At 38.0% G+C, this 22,168-nt stretch overlaps 1 protein-coding gene across 19 annotated transcripts in view; it reads right to left on the bottom strand.

Moving 5' to 3' along the window:
- LOC117417163 (disks large homolog 1) overlaps window positions 1-20,621 on the bottom strand; it is a 207,851-nt gene extending 187,230 nt beyond the window's left edge. For 8 of the 19 annotated variants that reach the window (XM_034029084.3, XM_034029085.3, XM_059034543.1 and 5 more), the window contains exons 1-2: window positions 19,896-20,621; window positions 19,321-19,452 (exon numbers count right to left, since the gene is read on the bottom strand). In XM_034029084.3, coding sequence (XP_033884975.1) covers window positions 19,321-19,452; window positions 19,896-19,914 — 151 coding nt within the window. In that variant the 5' untranslated portion in view covers window positions 19,915-20,621. The remainder of the gene's footprint in view (window positions 1-19,320; window positions 19,453-19,895) is intronic. The other 11 variants (XM_034029089.3, XM_059034548.1, XM_059034549.1 and 8 more) reach the window with 2 other exon arrangements.
- Window positions 20,622-22,168: the final 1,547 nt, after the last annotated feature.

Below are 22,168 nucleotides of genomic sequence, written 5' to 3'. Positions count from 1 at the left end.
TCATCAGCATAGTGATACGATAAGTCATGGGAGATGAGGGGACCCAAGGGAGCGGGTGTAGAGAGAAAACAGGAAGTGTCCCAATACTGAGACTATGGGACACCTGTCGAAAGAGAGCAAGAGGCAGAGGGTGAGCCATGCCAGGACACCTGATACAGACGTGCTCAAATTTGTTGGTACCACTCCACAAAAAACGAAGAATGCACAATTTTCTCTGAAATAACTTGAAACTGACAAAAGTAATTGGCATCCACCATTGTTTATTCCATATTTAATAGAAATCAGACTTTGCTTTTGATTTTTTATTCAACATAATATTGTAAATAAGAAAACAAATGAAAATGGCATGGACAAAAATGATGGGACCGCTAACCTAATATTTTGTTGCACAACCTTTAGAGGCAATCACTGCAATCAAACGTTTTCTGTAGCTCTCAATGAGACTTCTGCACCTGTTAACAGGTAGTTTGGCCCACTCTTCCTGAGAAAACTGCTCCAGCTGTCTCAGGTTTGATGGGTGCCTTCTCCAGACTGCAAGTTTCAGCTCTTTCCATAGATGTTCGATAGGATTCAGATCAGGACTCATAGAAGGCCACTTCAGAATAATCCAATGTTTTTTGTTCTTATCCATTCTTGGGTGCTTTTAGCTGTGTGTTTTGGGTCATTATCCTGTTGGAGGACCCATGACCTGCGACTGAGACAGAGCTTTCTGACACTGGGCAGTACGTTTCGCTCCAGAATGCCTTGATAGTCTTGAGATTTCATTGTGCCCTGCACAGATTCAAGGCACCCTGTGCCAGGCGCAGCAAAGCAGCCCCAAAACATAACCGAGCCTCCTCCATGTTTCACTGTAGGTATGGTGTTCTTTTCTTTGAAAGCTTCATTTTTTCGTCTGTGAACATAGAGCTGATGTGACTTGCCAAAAAGCTCCAGTTTTGACTCATCTGTCCAAAGGACATTCTCCCAGAAGGATTGTGGCTTGTCAATATGCATTTTAGCAAATTCCAGTCTGGCTTTTTTATGTTTTCCTTTCAAAAGTGGAGTCCTCCTGGGTCTTCTTCCATGGAGCCCACTTTCGCTCAAAAAGCGACGGATGGTGCGATCAGAAACTGACGTACCTTCACCTTGGAGTTCAGCTTGTATCTCTTTGGCAGTTATCATAGGTTCTTTTTCTACCATTCGCACTATCCTTCTGTTCAATCTGGGGTCGATTTTCCTCTTGCGGCCGCGCCCAGGGAGGTTGGCTACAGTTCCATGGACCTTAAACTTTTTAATAATATTTGCAACTGTTGTCACAGGAACATCAAGCTGCTTGGAGATGGTCTTGTAGCCTTTACCTTTACCATGCTCGTCTATTATTTTCTTTTTTTTTTTTTTTAATTTAGTCGTCGCCAATTATTTTTACCCCGGTTTTCACCCCAATTTAGCATGCCCAATTATTATCTGTATCCCCGGCTCACCGCTCGCAACCCCCCCCGCCGACTCAGGAAACGGAGGCTGAAACACGCGTCCTCCGAAACGTGCTCCTTCCAAGCCGTCATTTTTCGCACTGCAGATCCACAGCAATGCTACCAGACCTATAGTGCCGGAGGACAACACAGATCTGACGGCTCCGCTGCAAAGCCACAGGCGCCCTATCGGCCACAGGGGTCGCTGATGCGCGGTGAGCCGTGGATTCCCCTGCCAACCTAAGCCCTCCCTACCCGGGCAGCGCTCAGCCAATTGTGCGCCGCCCCCTAGGAACTCTCGGTCACGGTCAGCTGTGACATAGCCTGGATTCGAACCAGCGATCTCCAGGCTATAGGGCACATCCTGCGAGGAGCGCCTTTACTGGATGCGCCACTCGGGAGCCCCTGTCTATTATTTTCTTTCTGATCTCCTCAGACAACTCTCTCCTTTGCTTTCTCTGGTCCATGTTCAGTGTGGTGCACACAATGGTACCAAACAGCACAGTGACTACTTTTCTCCATTTAAATAGGCTGAATGACTGATTAAAAGATTGGAGACATGTGTGATACTAATTAAAGAAACTAATTAGTTTGAAATATCGCTATAATCCAATTATTTATTATCTTTTCCAAGGGGTACCAACAAATGTGTCCAGGCCATTTTAGAATATCTTTGTAGAATAAGCAATAATTCATCTCTTTTCACAGCTTCTTTGCTTTATTCTATGACATACCAAAGGCATGCAAGTATACATGATAAAATAGCTTTTAATTTCATCACTTTTCAGGAGGAATGAAGCATTATTTCAATGAGCTGTAAGGGTACCAACAAATTTGAGCACGTCTGTATGTGCGCTTACAGCAGTAGGAGGAGAACCAGACAAGAGCAGTGCCGGAGAGTCCCAGGTCAGCAAGGGAGGACAGGAGAATAGAGTGGTCAGCTGTGTCAAAGGCAGCAGAGAGGTCGAGGAGAATTAGGACAGAGAAGAGGGAGGAGGCGGCACGAGCAGAGAGTAGAGTTTGTGACGGTGAGAAAAGCAGTTTCAGTGCAGCGTGCCGGGTGAAAACCAGATTGGAGGGGGTCAAGTTGAATGTGTTGACAGGAAAGCAGAGAGCTGGCGGTGAACCGCTTGCTTGAGGGTTTTAGAGAGGAACTGTGTGTGCTCCAGTACCCAATTCAATCGTGTGTGTGTTCTACACATCAGTTCTTTGGTAAATTACATTACTAATGCCAACTAAGATTTTTTTTTTTTTTTTTTTTTTTTTATAAATAACTAAAATAAATATATATATTTAATAAAAAAAAGAGGAGGCATACTTTACATTTTCCCAATAAACAAATAAAGAAATAAATATTTGTTTTAAAACAATGCTGTGTTTAAGATATCCTCTTTACAACCCACAATAATGCTCACACAGGCTTTCTCCCCCTTCTCCCCTGCCTGTTGTCCGGAAGGTTAGTCTGTGCCCCAGAGATTTCGGACATTCTGCTACCCTGGATGAGACAGACAGGCACCTCTTTACTTACATTCCCAAATACTGATACTCTAAATAACTTGTGCAAAGGAATGTCCTAACCTTGTTTCATTCGTACAGGCACCACCGCTGTATCTGAGTCAGTATCCAAGAGTATAAAAACATGTCAAAACAAATAGTCCAAGAGCTATAGGCAACTCCTGGTGTGGCAGCTGTTTCAGGGGTTTGTTTGTACAAAAATCTGCTTTAAATGCCGGAATTTTAAAAATTATTTGGACCTAATCTTAGAAAAATTACATTGCAAACTAGAAAGTATTATAAATAAATAAATAAAAATAAATAAATAAATAAATACAAATAGAAAAAATTTAACTAGGCACAGAATTACAGCTTAACATAGCTGAACTTCGTTTTTTGTACTCACACTGCCTGCAGTATAACAAAGTACTGTGTATACCCATATCTTTTTATTTCTTACATGCAAGCCTGCATTTTCATCCTTGCAAAATTATTTACAACTGTGAGGATTCTGACCTCGCCATAGCTAGGATACCAAAGTTAATCTGTACATTTTCCTACTACAGTAAATGCAATAAACCCTCAGGCAGACATGCAATAAAAACCAGCAAAGCAAAATCCAACATGTGTGCAATACATTACAGGCCTAAAATAGCTCAAAAGGAAGCATTCCTCTCCAAACAGCTGATACTGCATACAGCAACAAGCTATTGTGAAGCCCTTTTGTTTGCGTGCCAGCGATTAACTCATTGTATCAATTTAAACTGCAAATTGAAAAACTACTGTATGTATAAAGTGCAGTGCTCTGCTCCCCCTGAATAATGCCATAGGCAAAAAACATGATCAGCTGCAACCAATTGCACCACAGATTTAGATTCAGAATTTATTTATTTTAATCTTAGGTTTTAAAAACATTCCTTTACATTCCTTGTCTTTATAAGTGCTTCCCATGACACTGCCTTCAACAGCTCAACGTACAGTACTACTGTATGATCAAATATAATTTCAAAGAAAACTGCACCACGCCCAAACAGTGTGGATATATTTTTAAAAAGGAACACACGTGGCACGCATTACAAGTAACTAATTCATAGACTAAACTGCTAAGCAAGATTTATTAATCAGCGGAATCCAAGGTTAAAGACATTAAAATGCTCACTACCAGGAACATGTTAGGCTTTTATATTCAGTGAAATGAAGTTTCCATAAGCTGAACATTAAAGAATGTGAATTCTGAGTAAAAAGATATAGACCTACAGCAGAACATGGCACAATAATATCAAATTAAGTGATCAATACTTTGCTCTTGTTTTCATTATTTCTACTGGTTGAAACTAGACAAGGTTACAATACACGGTCTACAGTATACACAGTCCCTATGGTTATAACTAACCAGCCCTAGGGAATTTCAACAAAGTGTACCTCTGATGACAAAGAGTGTACTTAAAGGCCAAAGCTATGGCAGAATGAACTAAGAGAGACAAAGAACCATGTTACCGCACAATTGAAAAGGATTGTGGGCCACTGCAGGTTGAATATCATTTGTTAGCCAGGGTTTAATTTTGTTTTGTTTCTGACCTTTCGGATTCCAATAGTCTACCTCATGACATTTGTTTATTTCATTTTTATATAATCTTGTCTGACTCACAGTGTCATAACTCACAGTGGAATTCTAGAGCTGTGTCTCCAACTCATATGTTCAATTAGAATTATTTTATTGCATCATAAATGCTCTACATCAGTGGGACGTGGCCAACTGCTAGAATGCGGTTGCATGCTCTAAAAGGCCAACATGTGCCTACAGAGACTATAGAAACAGCCTCCTATACACGCTCTGTACTTCAATATAAATCTCTGTAAGTAATCTCTGTGGTGACAACACCCCTCAACGTGTTGCTTATGTACAAATATACAGTGCTTATCGACGTCTCTCAGCTAAATTTTGACTGGGCTACTGATTCAGCTATGCAAACTACATGACAAACATGAGTTGTTAACAGATGTGCGACACACAAGGCATGCATATGGTAGCACCATACCAAACCCCTGGGAGCTTCTACACTTCTACTGCCTGAGCACTTTGCTAACATATGATCTCCAGTGGAGAACCTGGAGCATTACTAATAATGAGGAGAAATGATTTGCCACAAGATGTGAATGGCAAGACCTTTGTTCTACAGATGTCTGTAGAGGTCCCTCTCTTGTTGTGTAGTGTGGTGCAGTAGTAGTGAGCAGATTTAGGCCTGCGTGCCTTTAATGCAGCTCCTGACATGCAAATATTCTACAAAGCCATGCTTAAAATATGTAGGACTAATAAGAATACAGCAAAAGAACCATTTGATCTGCTAGGATGCCTTTAAAATGTGTCGACTCTGGAAGCAGACTGTGCTTATTGGGATACTTTAAGAAGTGGAATAACAGCAGAGTCTCGTTATTATTAATGCGATTCTTATTTAATTATACCTCATTAATACATGGTAATGAGTTTGTACTGGGGCCCAACAATAAGACCTAACATTTGTCACACTGGATAAATCACTACAAGAATCTTGTCCAGGTTCAGGGCTTATCTCTGTAACAAACATTTTCATGGACAATAGTCAAATGAATTCAGGTAATAACTATTCAGATGACTTACTGGAAGAATGCCTGTAACTTACTTTGATCAAGGTCTGACATTCCAATAGTATGGCAACAGTTGATAAAAGCACATCAGCCTGCTTGTTAACTCCCAAAGCAAATTGCAATCCATTTGGTGACAGCTCATTTCATTGTTCCTCCATCTACAGCACTGATTCTAGAATTTAGTACAATAGCTATTGATGGAAATTCATATCGCATAGTCCTCATCTGTCATACGGTGCCCGTACTGTACACATACACATTTGTTTTTTTTCCCCCAGTTTCTTTTAGTACTGCTAAACATTTTGATCACAACGTAAAACCTACCACTTCCCTTTCAAATTGTCCTATTGTAGACAAAATGAGATGCAATTTCAGGACGTTAGAGGTTAATTTAACTGCAGCTGAAGGACAATCCCATAATGACCATCACACACATTTCCTATGACACTTGAAGGAATAGACAGAACATAATGAATGTAGGTGGAAAAGGAACTGGGGCAAAATCGTCTTCACAGGGGTGATACAGTACTGATCTCTTTCTGGATTAGTTCATTTCTCAAAACAGGGACGCAAATTGAGGGAAGTTTTTCTTATTGAGTAATTCATCACTTTGCAAAACCACAAAAAGTTCATATGCTGATCCAGTTTTTGAATACACTGTCAATATAAAATGGTAAATAACTTTACAGGAAAGGCTTTAAATACTTATTTTTGTTACTTAAGGATATGCAAATGTGTCAAATACAACACTATGGTAAATATTTAGATTAGCCATATTCTGAACTGGGATTGAGGCTGACCTGCAGCGCAGGAAGTGATGGAAATGTACAGGAAACCGCATCCTAACACTTTATAAATCCATAGTGTGACAAACCGGGGTGCGTTTGCCACATACAGGACTGTCTTGTCTTTTTGTGTAAAACGAACAGCACTCCACACAAACAGGTTTTAAACAGGGCAGGTCTGTATGTTTATTTCAATCACAAAATAAAAATAAACAAAACTAAAACCCAACTCCTTCCAGGAGTGCAAAGTTAAACTTTTCAGGTTTTAACTATCACCGGCCAGCTAAACGGTTTATAGGTAATCAAAACACATACTTATTCAAGTATTATAAAACCTTTCAGGTTGTCAGGTCTGTCCCCCACAGGCTTCCTTCAGGCCTTAGCCTTAATGCAGACCCAGACCAAACATTTTGCCCTGCTTCAACACACCTGCCTCAATTATTAGCAGGTGTCGCTAATTAAATTAATAAAACAATGAACCAATTATATTGTGGCTGTACAAAACCCACACACTCAATTTCTAAAACTAACATTATACTACTTTTACACATAACATCTCTGCATCTCTTTGCAGTGCAGTCAACACATTTCTTTTAGCACACCTTGAAGCAGTCAGATTGTCAGGGAAACATTAATTTTGCAGGAATATAAATACAATGTGGGGTTGGAACTAGTGGCAACTTGTGGTCTTTCACAGGTGAGGCACAAATCTTCAGCACAGGGAACCCAGAATACTTTGACTTCACAGTTTCTATAAGACAAGGTACTGTATCAATCAGTCTTGCTCACCAATCCCAACATATTTATATAAATTGCAGTTTACAAGCAGGGTCTGCTAGCGGTTTAAAACTGGATTTTTAACAAGCCGGTCCTGTTGCAGAATATAAAACTGTTTCTCTTTACAAACTTTTAGCACGAAGAGAGAAAAACTAAAAAGGATGCATCCATTCTCAGGTCCTCAGTGCTCCAGAAACTCTCCATGTAGTGTATTTTGACCTCCGAGCTCAGAATGCACAGCTATTTACCAGTTTACAGTCAGTCCTCATATCTACAGTAGCATAGTTCAGCAATTATTCTTTTCAACTCAAGTACTAAAACAGGGAGTTCAATTCCTTGACCTTCATTTTGAGAAGCAATCAATTCATGCAATAAAAACAAGACTGTGAAGTGTTATGTTTTATGATTGGTGTCTCACTTCAAATCATATAACATTAATTTTATTTACTGCATGAAGCTATAATGCTTTAGAAAGTAAATTGGTCACATTTAAGTCAGGCATTACAATTAACTTGTAGATACACATACTATTCTATACTGTAACTGAGTTTAAGTTTCCTCACCTGATGAGCATATTTAGCACAGGTTTACTGCAAAACACACCAGAATGAAATCTTTCCAGAGCACTGTTTAACAGGCTGAATTAAAGAGCCAGTAGCTTCAGATTTCATTCCCATAGATTTTCTACATTCCCCTTACTATTTATTTGTGTTTGATTTGGAGTGGTTCTGGGTTCTGTTGCTCCAATATTAAGTTATCATTTTTTCTCCAGATCTACATTACCTGGCTTTGTGCTTGCAAAGAGCCTGTCTGGAGAATCCGAAGTAGTAAAGTAGCCATATATTGGCTAATGCCACCTTATGTGCAAGTCCTTTCACATTTTGAAGGTACTGTCAAATATACAACTATTGTCAAAAGTTTTGCATCACCCTATAGAATTTAATAAGTTTGCTTCATAAAGTCAAATGAAACCTGCTGAACAATGTTACGTTAACATACTGAATTACATACCACTTTGTAGTTTTCCATGTACTTAACAAAAAACTGACAACTGAAAAATGCGACATGCAATGCTGTACTATTATTATGGTGTAGTTTCTTTGTTGAAAACATGATAAATAAAATATCTAAATGTTCATTTATATAACTATATCTATTTTTTTAAAATCCTGAAATTCTAGGTGATGCAAAACTTTTGGGCACAGCTGTAGTATAGCAGAAGAACATCCATGCATTAGTAATCCACATCCTGACTCAGGAAGCTCTCTCTCTGATACTGGGTTTTCTGTAGAAGATAAAGTTAATCTTTTGTCTTTCACTTTGTTAAGTGTCTCATTCTGCATTCCAAGTATGGCACATTTCTCTCAGGTCCAATCATGTGGGGCAGGAAAGAATAATGTGAATAGGATTTCCTGTGAAACATGGAAAGCTGAAATAAAAATGTCTTGAAATTGAATAGCAGAGCCATTAATCCTACTTAACCTATACATTGTCATGATTATTCGTCTTTCATGCCAAGTGATTTATACAGGCTTCAAACAAGTCCAACGGGAGACAGGATAACCCTTCAAGTACAGTACTGCAATGTGATGCAGTTAATAATGTAGTCAAGAGGGTTTTAAGATCCATTGTCCTTCCCTTTAATAGCTTCACTACCATTGCTCCCGTTATAACTGTGCAATTGAACCGTTCCTTTAGATCAAACACTACATAATATTCATTTTGAAAAGCCATGTGATGCTGCTCTGCTACAATTACTACTGAGTTCCAGACTGAATTCTATCACACACATGCTGTGCTTCCTCTAATGATTTCTATAATACAGCACTGAAGTGGGCAACCAATACCTGCTTAACAGCTGACAAGGTGGCCTGGAAGTAATGGCATTGCCAAAAAAATGTTTTTGAAAGTCTTGGTTAGCATTACAGCTGCATTTAAATGCTGATCTCAACAATGAATAGTGGGGATTGAGAAAGCTGTGCTGAAGCCAATTAATGGTAAGAACATGTGAATTTAAAACCTTACTATACCTATTAGATATTGGCTGTATGCAACAACAGTGTGGTACTTTAGAATCTGCATGGAAAAAATATACATGGAGTAGCTGCTGTGTAACATCATTCGCAGGGTTTACAAACAAGCAGCATGAAAATGTACAAACTGGATAATTGATTAAGCAAAATACTCCATTTATACGACAAATAAAAGGTGAAATACTGGTCACAGGCTATTGTTGATCACAACCTCTTCCTTTTCGATATTTCAACATCTCAGTCCTATGACTTTAAATAAATGCATTTGAACGTAATCAGTGTAGAGATATCCTTTCTAAGCCAACAAATATAAAACAATGCAATTATTTACTACTAACTATAATGGAGCTTGCCATTAAAAAGCATTTTTTTGGTCTTTTTGTTTTGTGGGTCTCTGAAAAACTGCTTGATCAGCAAAAAATACATAATTTCATAAGGAGAAACATCAGGCATTTTTTTTTTGTTGGTCTTGGGATAAAATTAGATGGAAAAAATTGATTATTTTGCTGCACTTGCAATTTTAAATTTTCACACACAAGTAAAAAAAATCAACATTATATTTATAAAACAAAATAATGCATTTCGGTGGTTGTAACTGTTTTCTCAACCTCTTCTCTACTGAGGCCCGGGTGACGCCCTGTGCTACAGGCATTTTGTGGTTTTGGGACTCATCTGTTTTACATCAAAATTACTATATGTTCCTTTTCAGATACCCCTGGCAAACTATATATTGTTTTAGGGTTTTTTTCCCCCAGATTCTAAAGTTTCTATTGGTGCCAAGTTATTGTGGTTTACTTGGTGACCACAAAATACAGCAATTAAAAAAAAAAAAAATGCTGCTTTTTTAATAAAATGCATTATACCTGCATCACATTTAGTCCCTAAAATGCTAATGGTTTGGTGTAAGAATGTATAAAGTTTTAAGATGCTGGATGTGCCTGTGACTGTGTATATCTTCATTGGTTTTGGGGGGTTCAATTAAAAAATTCCAATCAAATCGTTTTTTAGGATATGGGGAAAGGGGGGGGGGGAGCATTTATAGTATAAATTGAAAAACCACCCCTCCTGTACGGCAATCCTGTTTTACAGACAGAGATGGGTGGAGCCAGCAGCAAGCGCAGGCTGCAGGAAAATAAATAAAATGAGTGAGAGCGCGTGGTTTTAAAACTGCTAATGGATAAGGCGAGAGGAAAACAATTCTTGGAGATTGTTAAATGTGTCACAAACTAAGTTACTGGGATTTTATTAAAGATATTCTTGTGATTACACATAGTTGTTAAAGTCTACATACAAGTATTATTGTGTTGTGGCAATATTGCAAACCAGACGTGGTTTAATGTATTGCAAATAACAAATAAGACTTTATTTAAGTGTTATTGTGTTTTTGCTATGGTGCAAACCAGACATGGTTTGGATTATGGCAAATATCATTAATAAGGCTTTGGAGTACTGTTCATAACATTAATTAAAGCTATTGTTTTAAGAATTTAATTATTTTGACGGTTAAATTCCACCATGGTTCAAGTAAAATTTAAACCCCAAACTATCTGTCTTTTATTTGTATGAAATAAATGGAGCAGTACTGATTATGAAAATTTTCAATAAATTAACAGATTAATTTGTAAACATTTGAAAATGCATGGAGTGGTATTAATCATACTAACATGTTTTTAAAAAGGGTTTTTGGACTTGATTTAAAAAAAAAAACAGAACACATTATATTTGCTACAGGCAGATAATGGATAGACTGAAAGGTGGATTCAAATGGGCAGTGATAGGGTAATTACTATAACAATTGGTGGATATGTGCTTAAATTAACCACGCTCCTGTGAAACACAAAGCAGAATTGTGAGGGGTGTTTTACAGACGGCCCTGGATTAATATACAGATTGATTATGTAAGGTTCTTGCCAATGTGCTCAAAGGAGGTTGTAGCTGCTGGATATGTTTTGTTTTTCCTGATAATAATAATGTATCAGAAATTAATTAAATTAAATCCAACACCAACTGCATATAAGCATTATAATATAATCATTTTCAGAGCTTAGGAGTGACAGAACAAGCTACATGAACTTAAGACTGCATTAAAAAGAGGTAGAAAGAAAAAAAAAGGAAATAATTGGTCTCAAACCATTCCAAGAATTTTGGCTAAAATGCGGGCCACACCCTCCAGATCAACAGAGATCAGCCCCCATGAAATGATGGCAGGGAGAATAATGAGGCTACCAGTAGATCTTAATCCAATTGACCTGGTAGGCGCTCAAATAAAACCAAACCAAATTGATTACTTGACACAGGTGCAGAACAGATTAGCACAGCTCAAAATCAAAGCTAGTATTAATAATAAAAGCTAAAAATGACCGCAAATGTGCAAAAATTAAAGAAACTGAAATTAACATAGAAGATAAAATAATGACCAGGATATTTATACCAATGAGACCCCTCACCCCAAAATGGCATGGTCCAGTAACCGACAAGGTCAATGTTTGTGTGGGAGTCATTATCAGGAAAAAAATGTTACGGTATCACATTTCACAAGCGAAAGTTATAAAAACTGCATTACAGTATATGCTACACTCGATGTCCCTGTATTTCCACAGAGTAACCTAACGGAAGCCAGATGGGACCCTCCTACGACCATGGTGAAGAAGATGCCTTGTGCATTAAACAAGGACAATGTGTACAATTGCAGTTCAAACATGCACTGGAACTACAGGCACGGCAAAAGGATGGCAAAGTGTTTGGCTCTGATAAGTTGTGGAAACTCCCCAACAGTGTGCCTTCTAAGACTAAAATGCGTGCATTTTTCGCAGTAACTGGCAACAACCTTCGCACTCAGTTTACTAACTTTTGCAAGTTATTATCATAAATATCAACCTCAATTGAGACTCCAGGATCTCGAGGTAAACCTATTATTTTGAGACCATTCTTAGCATTAACATAAGCATATTTGTGTCTGTCTTGCAGCTGATTCTCTGATTTCCCTCTGTAAAAATGCACGTCACATTAGTGTAGAGCTTGTTTGGACACCAGCGAATCTACTGGTACAGGGTGGGTGAAGCGGGCGCCTGGAGATTCTGCCTCTATAGAGTGCTGCTCATGAACTTTACAGTTTCTAACTCATCGTATAATTGAATACTAAAAATCAGTGACGCACAATCTTCCTGCGTTATTTAGAAGTATAAATACTCCGGTAAACAAATAAAAGTCACTATACTCACACTTTGACGGTTTTTGTTTGATTTCCCTTTTAAAAAACAACCATTTCAGAAATCATCAAGCGTTTTGAAACTGGTAAAAACGTAAATCAGCACATTAGTCGAAAATACACATTTTAGTGTATAATAATTGAATACCATTTCCATTATTTTTGGTTTTGGCAAGGTGGTTTATTCATCATGTGACTTCACTCCATGTCTCTGCTGAAACTTAACATGGCAGCTGCACCAACGAAGAAAAGAAAGCAGTGTTTCAGTAAGACAGAGCTAAAAGAAATCCGATTATCTATATGAGGATAGTGCGATAGTATTCTTAAAGTTTTGCTGTAATTCACGTGATCATGTAAGAGTTAATACCATTAAATATCATAATGTCAGTCGTATACACATAGAAAATAAGAAAGCAAATAAGATGGCAACAATGGCAAAGCACTGCATTCTTCTATGCTGAAAAACTAAGACCTAAGGTGGAGCTTTCCTGAAGTAAGCTAAATTAATTGCGTATTTCATTGTCGTTTAGTATATTTTTTTCCATGCTACCTGCCTTTTAATGAAGCCATAATTAGCAATTTTAAACCATGCCAGTTTCTTAATTGAATTATATTTTCTGACGATGAAGAAATGAGCTCAAAACTATTTTTCTAGCTATACAGTCCTTATAGGAAATAGATCACTGTACTGTGTAAAGGATGTAGTCACTAAAGGACACACCGTTGGGTTCATAAAGACATTCTGTCTTGAGACACGCCTCTTTTTAAATCTTGCAAATAACACTGTAGAATTAGGAAAGAAACAATCGAGAGGATTAAATTATGTGTTTACATTAAAAGGGGCGCTATTTAAATTACAATCGGGTAATACACAGCAGTGAACCTGTTTTAGAACAACGAGTCAGTCAACACGTCTTTATCAGTGTTTCGTATTTTATCCTGGTTATTACTATAAAGTCAGTAAAACGCTAAACTTGTGCAGTACTGTACAGATAGGATTACTCTCACTGACATTGCTGGACTGTTACTAAACCGTTTCATATTTTTATTGTTATTGTAAATGCCAGCAATAAACTAAACAGGTCTTTTCACCTTTATTTGTAGACTGAACTTCTGTGTTAGTGGAAGACTGTAAATATGATTCTCACAACTGTGCTGGACATTTGGTTTTCTGAACTGTTGTAATATAATCCTTAGGTTTACCTGCTTATTAATGCCAGCAATGTCTATAAACATAATGACAGGTTTGAAGTGTCTTCAGATGCTTTACTATTACAGCAACAAGAGTCTGATTGAAAAAAAAAAGAATTGTGGTAATATTTGTTAAACTTACTTATTTTAACTAACAACATTTCTGTTCAAATGCCATATTTAATTATTAATATGTTGATAAAAAGTGGGACCAAATGGAATTGGCCATTAGTAGCCCTAAAGATGGTTACAATTGAAGGCAGTGCAGACGCCAGTGTGTTATGCAGTAGTATAAAGCAATTTTATGCAGGCCACCGGTTAAGCATGCAGTCTATATCTGTGATAACAACCGACAGGGCTGCATAGGATCAGAGGATGATTCAAAATCACAGACAGAGCCACAAAAAACGTCTTGTTTAAATTTAAAGTAAATTGTAAATGTGTTGAGATATCAGTACTTGTGTTGGAATATTGTTTCAAAATTGTATAATGCAACAAAAAATATATTAAAAGAGTCAATGTGTGGCCGAAGGTTTCTCGCTGATAACTTACCCCCTCTCAATTCAAAACGGCAAGTTTCTCAGTATCTAAAACGCTTAGCAGGCACGCTGCTCCCCAATCAAAATACAGGCTCAAAAGTCTGAACATTTTACTTTAAGGTGCCCCAGGCCAAAAAGCTTTGAATTTATGTCCTGCACCTGGAGTCGTGGAGACCCATATGAAAACCTGAGCACATCTTTCAATGGAGAAAAGGAGAACACGAGAATAATAAGAGTCACTTTATACTAAATGAATCAAGCATGAATTTTGACCATAGAGACTGTGCCTCCACAGTTGTAAACAATGACACTAAACAGTATACCCAACAATGTTTGGAGTTAGAGGTAGGGCTATGGTCCAATAATGATGCTCTAAACAGTACAGTATGGTCAGAACAGTATATAGGAACATATGATGAGGGACAATGCTAGACACCAAAAGAATGGTTGGATAACACCTATCTCTTGAAATGTAGAGTATGTAGAGAAATAACTATAACATGAGCAGTCAAAATTGTATTTGGAAATCAGTTTGAAATATAACACTGACCTCCTGCAAAAATGACCTAACAAGGGAGTGCCCAAAAATGCACCCCTACAGGAGGAAGACATCATTATTGGTCCAAAGTGTAAAACTGTTTTGAATAATGTAAATATGGTATTAACACGTTATGTTTAATCTTACTGTTATGTTTGATCAGTTTTGCAAGCCCCATACCAATATCAGCCAGTGGTTACAAAGAAAGGATAGTGGTATGATTCACAAAGCATGCTGTTATGAAACTAATACACATGTGGTATGCCAATGTCCTGCAGTCACCCCAATTAATACAAACATAACCACTCACCTAGTACCTGAAATATTTGATTAAGAAGCAGAAGCACGATTTGATATTGGTAAAGGTAATTGCATGCAACAGACCCCAAATTTAAGCTAAGAAATTTGTATAAATGACATTGCAAGCATCTGAAATGTTTGCAGTTAATTGATAACTGTATCATTTGATGGACTTAATCCAATGCCGTAGTGATCAAACAGTGCTGTGGTCACGACATTAAAGCTATGATTGGTAGACAAAACAGAAATATTGCACATCATTTTGAAAATCCTGACTCAGACTGTAGGTGGAAAGCATCACACCCCAACACGAAGAGGTGAGGGAAGGAATTCCTCCCCTCTCCCCCACCTAAGCCAAGAACAAGTGAGATCCAGAGAGGCTCACTGCCAATAAAGGGTCAGTGGAAATCTGATTGCAAAAAGCATGTAGTGAAGCACAACCTGATGGAGCGGTAGCCCACTTTCAATGAACGGATTAGTGGAGCTCAGATTGCGTAGCAAGTGAGAATCCTGATCCTGATTTTCAAGGATGACCAATGGTGAGAGGCTGCAACAGGGGAGCAAAATCCCTCACGCAATATGTTATTAAGAATGCCATAGCAACCTCATTAATTCTTGGATACAACAGTTTCTGACTCATTACAAAGCATAATTTTGCTCAATAGCTTTATTAAGCTCAGGAATGACTAATAAGATAAATAATAATTTGGTTGTACTTGATTGTAGTTGTACAATTCAGTACAAAAAAGGGTGGACTGTAGTGATGGCTTTTTGCACGAGGTATTAATTATGTTATTAATTATAAGTGTTACATTATGTGTATGTCTTTTATATTTAAGCTGTTTTTAATCATTATGTTTAAATTGTGTGTGAATGTGCTTTTATACTTGTTTTAATGCAGTATTGTCCAAGTTTAGAATTCTCTCATGACCCTGAGATGGGGGGGGGGGGGGCGGACCATAAGGTCAGAGAGCACTGCCCCCTTTCCCATAGAGGAAGTGTGTGGTAGGCTCGCCGTGTGTAATAAGAGAACGTCTACCTCGATTATTGGACAGAAACGAGTCGTGTTGAAAGGGGGTTAACAATTGCTTACAAAAGGTATAAATATCAAACATTGTAAAGTTTTGTCAGTCTTTTCATCTCTTTTGAACTGACTCTGCGGATATCTGTGTTTTCCGATACAAACATATGCACTGAGCTGTGCTGAGGCCTGGTCTGAAGTCAGTTTGTAACTTGTGCTTATATGATTGTATTGGAGGTATACCTTTCTTGTATGTAAAGTGTTTTTGAATCAAAAACCATTTGTCATCTTATTTTTCCACTACACTAGATGTTTCATTTTCCTAACCTTGGAACACAAAGGTATCTATGTTTATTACTATTTTATTTAATATATGAACAGTGATTTCCCACTGTTTATATAGCCCATTTAAAATTTCCATTCAAAACATTTACTTATCTCACTGATAAGAGACAGGCCCCGCATATAACATTTACATATGGCTGAAATGTTTGGTTGCACTCCACAAACTGGTTTCTTTGCTATGTGTTATTTGCCCTTTCCTCAGGCTTTCAATTGGGCATACTGTACAACATTTAAAAGGCAAAGTCAAAGATGCTCAAATCCCAAAGTTTCCATCTGTTTCATCTCTGAAGGCCCGGGTTCTATGCCAGGTGCATATTGCTTATTGTGATGCCTCATCAAAAAAGGTGAATATCAGACAAACAAAATAACACACAACCCGGAGCCCTAGTCTAATAATCGCTTTGCTTATAACGCACAAGGCACACACACTTGCTGTTTTCAGTAAAGTATACACTGTACTGTACTATTTATTGTGGTTTTCAAAGACAGTGTCACAGGTGCGGTGAAAAAGGACTATAGAAATATCCTAAACACGAGTTCTGGGTACAAGCGTAGAATGAGCTCCCTAGTTCCAAATGCCACCTGACACAAGCCATCAGCTGAGCCCATACTGTGCAGTATTTAACAAAAGGCCAAAAACATTTACAAGTACACCCACTGCTCGGTAGGTAGAGCCTCACTATACTGTGATTCGGTTATATTGCGATCCTGCAGTTGGCTCTCCTTTTCTTTAAAATGTAACTGCATGTATGCAGAACAAATATGTCGAAACGAAAGCACATGTCTGTAGAAGAAAAGCTGAAAGCGGACAAGCAAGTGAAAAGTTGTCAGGTCATACGATGCGCATCTGTCAGAACACACACGTGAATAAGAACAATCAAAAAAAAAGTTGTGTTACTGTATTTAACAACAGAAGCAAGTCACCGATTTTTTTTTCTTTTGATTTACTCATGCCATTTTGTTTAGCAATATAGTAGTGTGAACAGGCTTGCTGGTGACGTCACACCTGGAAGAACACACAGTATTGAGGGTGAAATGTGAATGAAATGTGAATCCCCTCTCATTCATACTAGGCTGTATCGTTTTCTGTGGCAGCCCTTGAAGCCTGATCGCTCTTCTTAGTGCCAAATACATTATTTTGGACAAATTAAGCTTAACTGGATAGGATGCATCACACATAACTAACCAGATGCTCGAAACCTAATGACAGGTCATACAATTTGGAAGATGCACATAAGTCAAATATAAATACTCTACTAAAGTTGAATATGTATTTTAATAGCAGAATTAGACCTGAATTAAAACATGGATTTACAGCCTTGTTGCGACACAAACAAGCGTTTATTTATCCACGACCCTTATGTTACAGTCCCTGACAGGAGCTCATGATGAAATCGCTTTTTTTTTTACTGGAGGCCTGCTCTTAAACTGATTGTGGAATAATGAAAACTATTTCAGCCACCAAGAAGACAGGGGGATGGGGTTAAATGACGCCTCCCAGTGGAGGACAACAAAATTAAAACAGATGACTTCTCCCCTTGTTAGCCACGGAATAAATACCAACCCAGGATCTGACAGTAACAGTCACTGATGTCACTTTACAGGACCAATGTGTGTGGTGTTCAAATTTGGCGTTTAAAAAAAAAAAAAAAGAAATAATGTGTATGTTACAAATCGGGGAATATTCATTGTAGGATCGCCCATTGCAAACATAAAGCACACAAAGCTGTGGGCAAAAATAAAACGCCTGCTTAAGAAAATGAAGTGTTCTCGTAAATAGGCTATTTAAATACATAAAACAATATGTGTAAGATATGCAATATCCTAAGAAATTAAAAGGGAAGGACCCATCTCACCTCTTCCCTTGCACATCATTTGCCCCAGGGCAGAATCTAATGACTCAGTACATTTGTACCTCTCCTAACTTCTGTTCCGAACTTTCACTCAGCTTTCATTTCTCCTCTTACATACAGTGCCACTACACACTGACTCTAAGCCAAGACACTACCAAACGACTGATGGAGTATCTTGCAAAGATTCAATACACTCTGCAGAATGAACACAAGTGTATACTATATAGAAACACAATAAAAGCTGTGGTTTACAGTATTGCCATATTACAACGGTGTCCTGTAATCTGTTTGCAAGTTGTTAAAGCACTGGCTAGAAGCTACAAGGCTAGCACAGGCCCCCCTCACTACTGGTTGCCCTTGACTCAACCTGTGTTGCTATATTAATACATGAGATCCCTTGGGAATTCACAGGTGTTGAACAGAAGCCTCTCAATTCTCAGCAACAGCAATTAGGCCTACCGACAGAAGTGTATGTTTCCACTCCCTCTTTCTCCATACCCCACCACCTTAACAGACCTTGTGACCTGGTCTGTGTTTTCCCGTATTAAACACTGTACAGTACCTGCTCCTTTTGAGATGGCCCTGCTCCATCAATAGTTTGTCCTCGAGTGCAGTAATATTTGTGACCTGTAATATTAACTATGGGAACCTCACGGGAACAGCGGCCATTACTCCCTCCGGGTATTTACACTTCGTTTTCAAAAAGGTTATCGTTTTTCTGCTTTATTGAACATAATGTCATGTTAAAATAGTGCCAAGGTGAATCTAAAGATGCTAATCTGTTAGACAGAGGATAAAAAAAGACCGCTCCTATTGAGTACTGTAGGTAGAGCACCAAATTTGTAGTCTTTTCAGAAGAAGTCAGATTTTGAGTTTTAATAAGGAGCGCTCTGTGTTTGCAAACGTACTATCAATAAACAATTTGCACAAGAAAAAATAAACACATTGCACACAGTTATTTGTATACGTAGTTCGCGATTCCATACTGAAAAAGTGCCAACTTCTAAACAAATACTTTAGGGTAAAGCATCTGTTAGCAATTTTGACGTTTGCATGCTCTTGTAATCATATCGGTATTTCGGGAAGCAAAACGCAGAAATTGTTAATATAATAATAATAATAATAATAATAATAATAATAATAATAATAATAATAATAAATACCTATGAGAGCCTGGAACAGGTTGCTCTGAAAGATGTTGATAACTCTCTCAATTGAGTTTCTGAGTTGTCTGTCCTCTGTTTGACTCAGTTTCGACCGATATTCTTCAAGGAGACCCAAAGCTCGCAGTGCATCTGTGTGGAATCAGAAATAACTTTCGTTAGTAGTAGTTACTGTATACAACAAATTAGTATACAGCTAATTAAAATATACCCAAGGTGTTAGGAACTTGCAATCTACGTGCAGATTGTACACTCACTGTTCAGATTGTACTTGGAATACTGTCTCTGACACCAAAAGAACGACAGCGCATATAAGTGCGTTTTTAAAAAAAACAATCTAGGCTACTAAGTGACATGACGTGAATCTAATGTAATTCGACAAAGCATCAAAGTTTCAGATTTGCCAACCATTTAACATCTTAAAACTGTGTTTGTTTTTTCTATAGACACCGGCTTTTGTGTTTTACCATCTGACTTCTCTAGAAAAGTAAGAAACAAGAAAACCCTATTCAATTGCCAAACAATACTTCTAAAAAATAAACAATACAGAAGTGTATTAAAGTCAGTAAACTTACCTTTCTTCCTCACCGGCATCTTCGGATTCTGGGTGAGAAATCCTAATTTTAAAAAATTAAGCACACAATAAAGCAATCCCTTTGATTTAGGAGTCCTTGAATAGAATACAAAAACGGGTGTAGCCCTTTTGCATTAAATCCAATTGGCTAGGTGTTGGGGTTTTTAAAAGATCCGCTCGTGATTTTGATATGAAAAGAATGGAAGCAGATTTCTGTCACTGTGTCTGGAAATTGGAATCCTGCTGAGAGAACACACCACCCACCAGTACGATACTGTACAACACAGCAAACCTGCCTGGAGCGAGAGGGAGGGGGCACACATACAATACTGCTTATGTTTCAGAAACCAGACTTTGAGAAACTTTACGAAAAGCAATAATCCACAAGGAAATCTAGTGATTGCAGAATTCCGGCAGCCCACAGTTTTCCCCAAACCAACACGCACGTAGCAGAGCAAGACAGAAAAAAAACTAAGATCCAAAATAACACAAATCGCGTTTCAGTTTCACATATGCAAAGTTGAATGCTTGCATTCCGGGCGCATTTGCTCTGTTTTGCTGTGGGTTTTCTCCTCTCTCCCCCTCCTCGCTTCTTTGCGATTTCTTAAAGTCAAACTTCTCTCGTTTCCTCCTCCTCTTTTTCCTCCTATATGACCGAAATTCCAAACTTTCCTCCAAAATGGCGTCTTGGAGCTGGAAACAATACCACGTGACCTCGCTCCCTACCTTAGTTCAGCCAATCAGGAGTGAGAGTCAGGACTGGGCTACCTTAGCACAGGGAGGGGGGGAAAGGTGAGACTTGGGAGTTTCTTAAAGCAGCAAGGTGAGTGAGTGGCACAGTGGTGTGCCGTTGATGCACACGCTATCATGCAGACAGACAGAGCTCAGTCAACTTTCCCAGGGTAGTTTTAGTGGCTTACAGGTATCTGCTATTCAACAGCCCTTGAGACATAAACCTATGCAAATGAATGTTCACTGACCTACTGAAGACCTGGACATATGTGTTACAGAACTGGACTGAAAAAATGTGAAACACTTGCCATAGCACTGTCAGTAGCGTAGGTAGCCAGGACGGCACTGATCCAAAGTCTACAGGGTGTTTTAATGAATGAACTGACTTGAAACATTGAGATGTAGTTTTTATATAGTGCAGAATACATATAAGGGGATTTCATTTGCATCAAATTATCTCATCATGTGAGGGCCAGCCCATTTACAAAAAGCTGTGTGCTACACAGTGCAGATCTAACCCTAGAATTTTATCAAATGTCATTATTAAATAGTGATATGAAGGCAGGTCTGCACAAAAGTGTGTTCTCGCATCCTCAAGAAGTGTTTTTTCAGAGAGTAACCTTGCGTGATATATATATATATATATATATATATATATATATATATATATATATATATATATATATATATATATATATATAATATTCTCCAAAACATTAAAGTAACTCACAATAATGATTTAAGCTTTTATTGTAAATGTTTACTCCCAAGCTAATTTCAGGAAACAAATACAAAATGCACACCTGCTTGCCTACACACAATTCACATGCATGCTTGCACAAACATACACTGACTTAAACCATGACTGCATTCATGATGCTGTTTGTGTCACTTCCACCATGCCACTCACAAGTTGAACTGGTCTTACACTAAGGCGATAGGCTGTCCTTGCCTTCATGTAGACACATGTGACTCTGCATACAGTAACATCTGTTGGCTCAGCATGGTCTTTCCCACTCATAATGTATTGCCTGAAACAAGTACAATTAAGTCTAAAGGGAAGTGCCTGTCATCAGCACATTTTTGCATTCTAATATAATAGGTTTTGTTGTTAAATCACCTAAAACTTATTGTAAATGTTTACTGCAGTATACAATGGTAAAAGCATGGCAATGTATAGTGAGTGCAAGGTAAAGTACTCGCAAGCTCAGAGTATTAGTAAGAAGAAGGTATGGTAAACTACTAAAGGTATACCAATTGGGTTTTGATAGATAGATAGATAGAGATAGATAGATAGATAGATAGATAGATAGATAGATAGATAGATATGCACAGATTGGAAAAAATGTAGCTAAAAATTATTTCAGACACTTGTGCTATTTTTATTGTGCATGAGCATATCTGGGGAGCAGGGGGGAGGTTCAAGTTGTTCAGACAACTCCCTGGCTCGTTTTATTTTTCCTATAGTGCCTACATTTCTATTGTAATTATTCACATTCTCTTGAAATGCAGCCTATTCCCACCTCCTTTGTTTTACAGTAT

Source organism: Acipenser ruthenus, chromosome 12 (assembly GCF_902713425.1).
Source record: "Acipenser ruthenus chromosome 12, fAciRut3.2 maternal haplotype, whole genome shotgun sequence".
NCBI lineage: Eukaryota > Metazoa > Chordata > Actinopteri > Acipenseriformes > Acipenseridae > Acipenser > Acipenser ruthenus.
The sequence above is the reverse complement of the archived record's forward strand: the minus strand, read 5'-3'. Positions and strand labels throughout refer to the sequence as shown.